This window comes from Mandrillus leucophaeus, unplaced genomic scaffold, assembly GCF_000951045.1.
Source record: "Mandrillus leucophaeus isolate KB7577 unplaced genomic scaffold, Mleu.le_1.0 Scaffold551, whole genome shotgun sequence".
Lineage (NCBI taxonomy): Eukaryota > Metazoa > Chordata > Mammalia > Primates > Cercopithecidae > Mandrillus > Mandrillus leucophaeus.
In genome coordinates this window covers 482633-485261 of record NW_012105931.1, presented here as the reverse complement: position 1 = coordinate 485261, position 2629 = coordinate 482633, and the positions used below count along the sequence as shown (strand labels likewise).

At 48.5% G+C, this 2629-nt stretch overlaps 1 protein-coding gene across 2 annotated transcripts in view; it reads right to left on the bottom strand.

The window, feature by feature from the left end:
- The window catches only part of PRMT7 (protein arginine methyltransferase 7), a 53457-nt gene that overhangs the window by 34225 nt on the left and 16603 nt on the right, over positions 1–2629 (bottom strand). Inside the window, exon 4 of one of the 2 annotated variants that reach the window (XM_011997992.1) lies at positions 710–859. The exons of the other annotated variant lie outside the window; for it this stretch is intronic. Within the exon in view, the coding sequence (XP_011853382.1) occupies positions 710–859 (150 nt within the window). The remainder of the gene's footprint in view (positions 1–709; positions 860–2629) is intronic. 2 annotated transcript variants of the gene reach the window in all.

Here is a 2629-nt window from a genome sequence, read left to right as displayed (position 1 = left end):
GCGCCTGTAGTCCCAGCTACTCGGAGGCTGAGGCAGGAGAATGGCGTGAACCTGGGAGGCGGAGCTTGCAGTGAGCCGAGATGGCGCCACTGCACTCCAGCCTGGGTGACACAGCGCGAGACTCCGTCTCAAAAAAAAAAAAACACTTTCCCCTACAAAACTGAGTTCATATACTGATTCGTTGGAAACAACAAAGCCCCACAATAACTGGCTTAAACACGGTAGAAGTAATTTTTTGCTTTCTCACATAAAGTCCAAATCGCGGCTCACTGCAGCCTTGACTTTCTGGGCTCAGCCTCAAGAACAGCTGGAACACAGGCATGTGCCACCATGCCCAGCTAATACTTAAAAGTTTTTCTGTGGAGACGGGATCTCACATGTTGCCCAGGCTGGTCTCAAACTCCTGGGCTCAAGGAATTCTCTTGCCTCAGCCATCCAAAGTGCTAGGATTACAGATGTGAGCCACTGTGCCCAGCCTGTAAGTATTTTCCAAGGTTCCCAGTGATTCTGATGTGCAGCCTAGGCTGACAGAGGAGAGAAAACTAGCCACTGGAGGAAGGAACTGTGTCTGACTCATCTCTATACACTCTGTGCTTGGCACAAAGAGAGCACTCCACGAATGTTTGTGAAGGAACAGATAGGTAAAGTCCAAGAGCATAGGGATTTCCCATGCAAGACGCAGGACACACACCTGAAAGGGGTGACTTACCTCGATGGCATAGCAGAAGTCGGCGCCTGCTGTGACGGCCATCATTGACAAGAGTCCCGTGCCAGTGCCAATGTCGAGAACCAAGGCCTTCTGTCCTCTGTCCTTCACCCTGCTCACGGCAGCCCGGATACCTTGGTAGTATTTTATATTCTAAGGAAGACATGGCCGTCACTTACTGCCAGTTATTGTAAGTAAGTGGAAAGGTGCTTTGCAAAGTTCTAGAGTCACAGCTGGCAGCGGCCGTGCAAGTCAGGGCCCTGTGGCCTTTCTGGCCCCTGGCGGAACAGCACTGGCTGAGTTGGGCAGGCCTTGTGAGTCAGCCCCTTGCCCTTTAGTAAGCGACTGTCCCTGCTCCTCACTCACTCTTCTATCCTCTACTAAGTGATGCCAGAGCCCTGTAAACCATGTTCTCCTTTTTCCAACTGTTAGGTATAGCCAAGAGGAGGACCAAGAGGGCGACTGGAAGGCAGGAGGACAGAGTAGGCTTGCTCCTTTCTGCATGCTGCTGCTCTCATCAGGGTCCTCTCGGTAGGGGCAGTTAATTGCAGACTCCAGCTTCTCCCAGTGATCCCATAACCAGCTCCTTGGGTCCCTCAGAGCTGCAGCCGTACTTGGACAGTGGTCCACAGGATCTCTCCTTAATGCTTGTGGCTTCTGGAAACCCTAATCTTCCCATTTAGTTTCTCAGTCCTAGGCAAGGTAACTGTTCCCTGCAGTCTCTACTGCTAGGTTACTCAGCGTTCCCATTTGCTTTCTAGCCCTCCCACAGCTGGGTAACCAGCTCCTTGCGTTAAAGTCCCTCTGTCGCATATGTAATGTGGCTTCTATTTTCCTTTACCGACTCTTTTTTTTTTTTTGAGACGGAGTCTTGCTCTGTCGCCCAGGCTAGAGTGCAGTGGTGCGATCTCGGCTCACTGTAACCTCCACCTCCCAGGTTCACGCCATTCTCCTGCCTCAGCCTCCCGAGTAGCTGGGACTACAGGCGTCCGCCACCATGCCCGGCTAATTTTTTGTATTTTTTTTTTAGTAGAGACGGGGTTTCACTGTGTTAGCCAGGATGGTCTCGATCTCCTGACCTCATGATCCGCCCGCCTTGGCCTCCCAAAGTGCTGGGATTACAGGCGTGAGCCACCGCGTCCAGCCCCTTTACCGACTCCTAACTCAGAGAGCTTGACTAAAAAGTATTTTCCCCATCAGAAAATAACTTCTTTGCATCTTGAAGATTTTTAGTTCTGGTCTTTAGTAACGTAAACAGATACATCTTTCATCTATAACAGTCTGACTCAATAGGCACAGTGACCCTTCTGTTGAAAATAGCTAAAGATGATGGAAAAAATATGTGCAAATCTTTTAAATAGACTGATGACCTGCCAAATTAGTAAGAAATATTAAGAGGCTATTAAAATTTAAGGTAATTTGTTAAATAACAGTAGACAGCTAATACAGAACTGGCATCAAAAGGGCGATATTATCTGACCACAATGCAAAACAAGTTAGAAATCTTAGTATCAGAAACACAACTAAAGAAAAAAAAAATTTTCGAACATTAAGAAACACACTTCTAAGATAGGCAAAAGACTAAATCAGAGAGGAATTAGAAAATATCTAGAACTGAATATTCTTTAGAATTACCAGGCATGGTGCGGTGACTCACAACTGTAATCCCAGCACTTTGGGAGGCTGAGGCAGGTGGATCACCTGAGGTCAGGAGTTGGAGACCAGCCTAGCCAACATGGTGAAACCCCGTCTCTACTAAAGATACAAAAAATTAGCCAGGTGTGGTGGCACACGCCTGTAAGCCCAGCTACTCGGGAGGCTGAGGCAGGAGAATCACTTGAACTCGGGAGGTGGAGGTTGCAGTGAGCTGAGATCGCACCACTGCACTCCAGCCTGGCAACAGAGGGAGACTCATTCTTATTT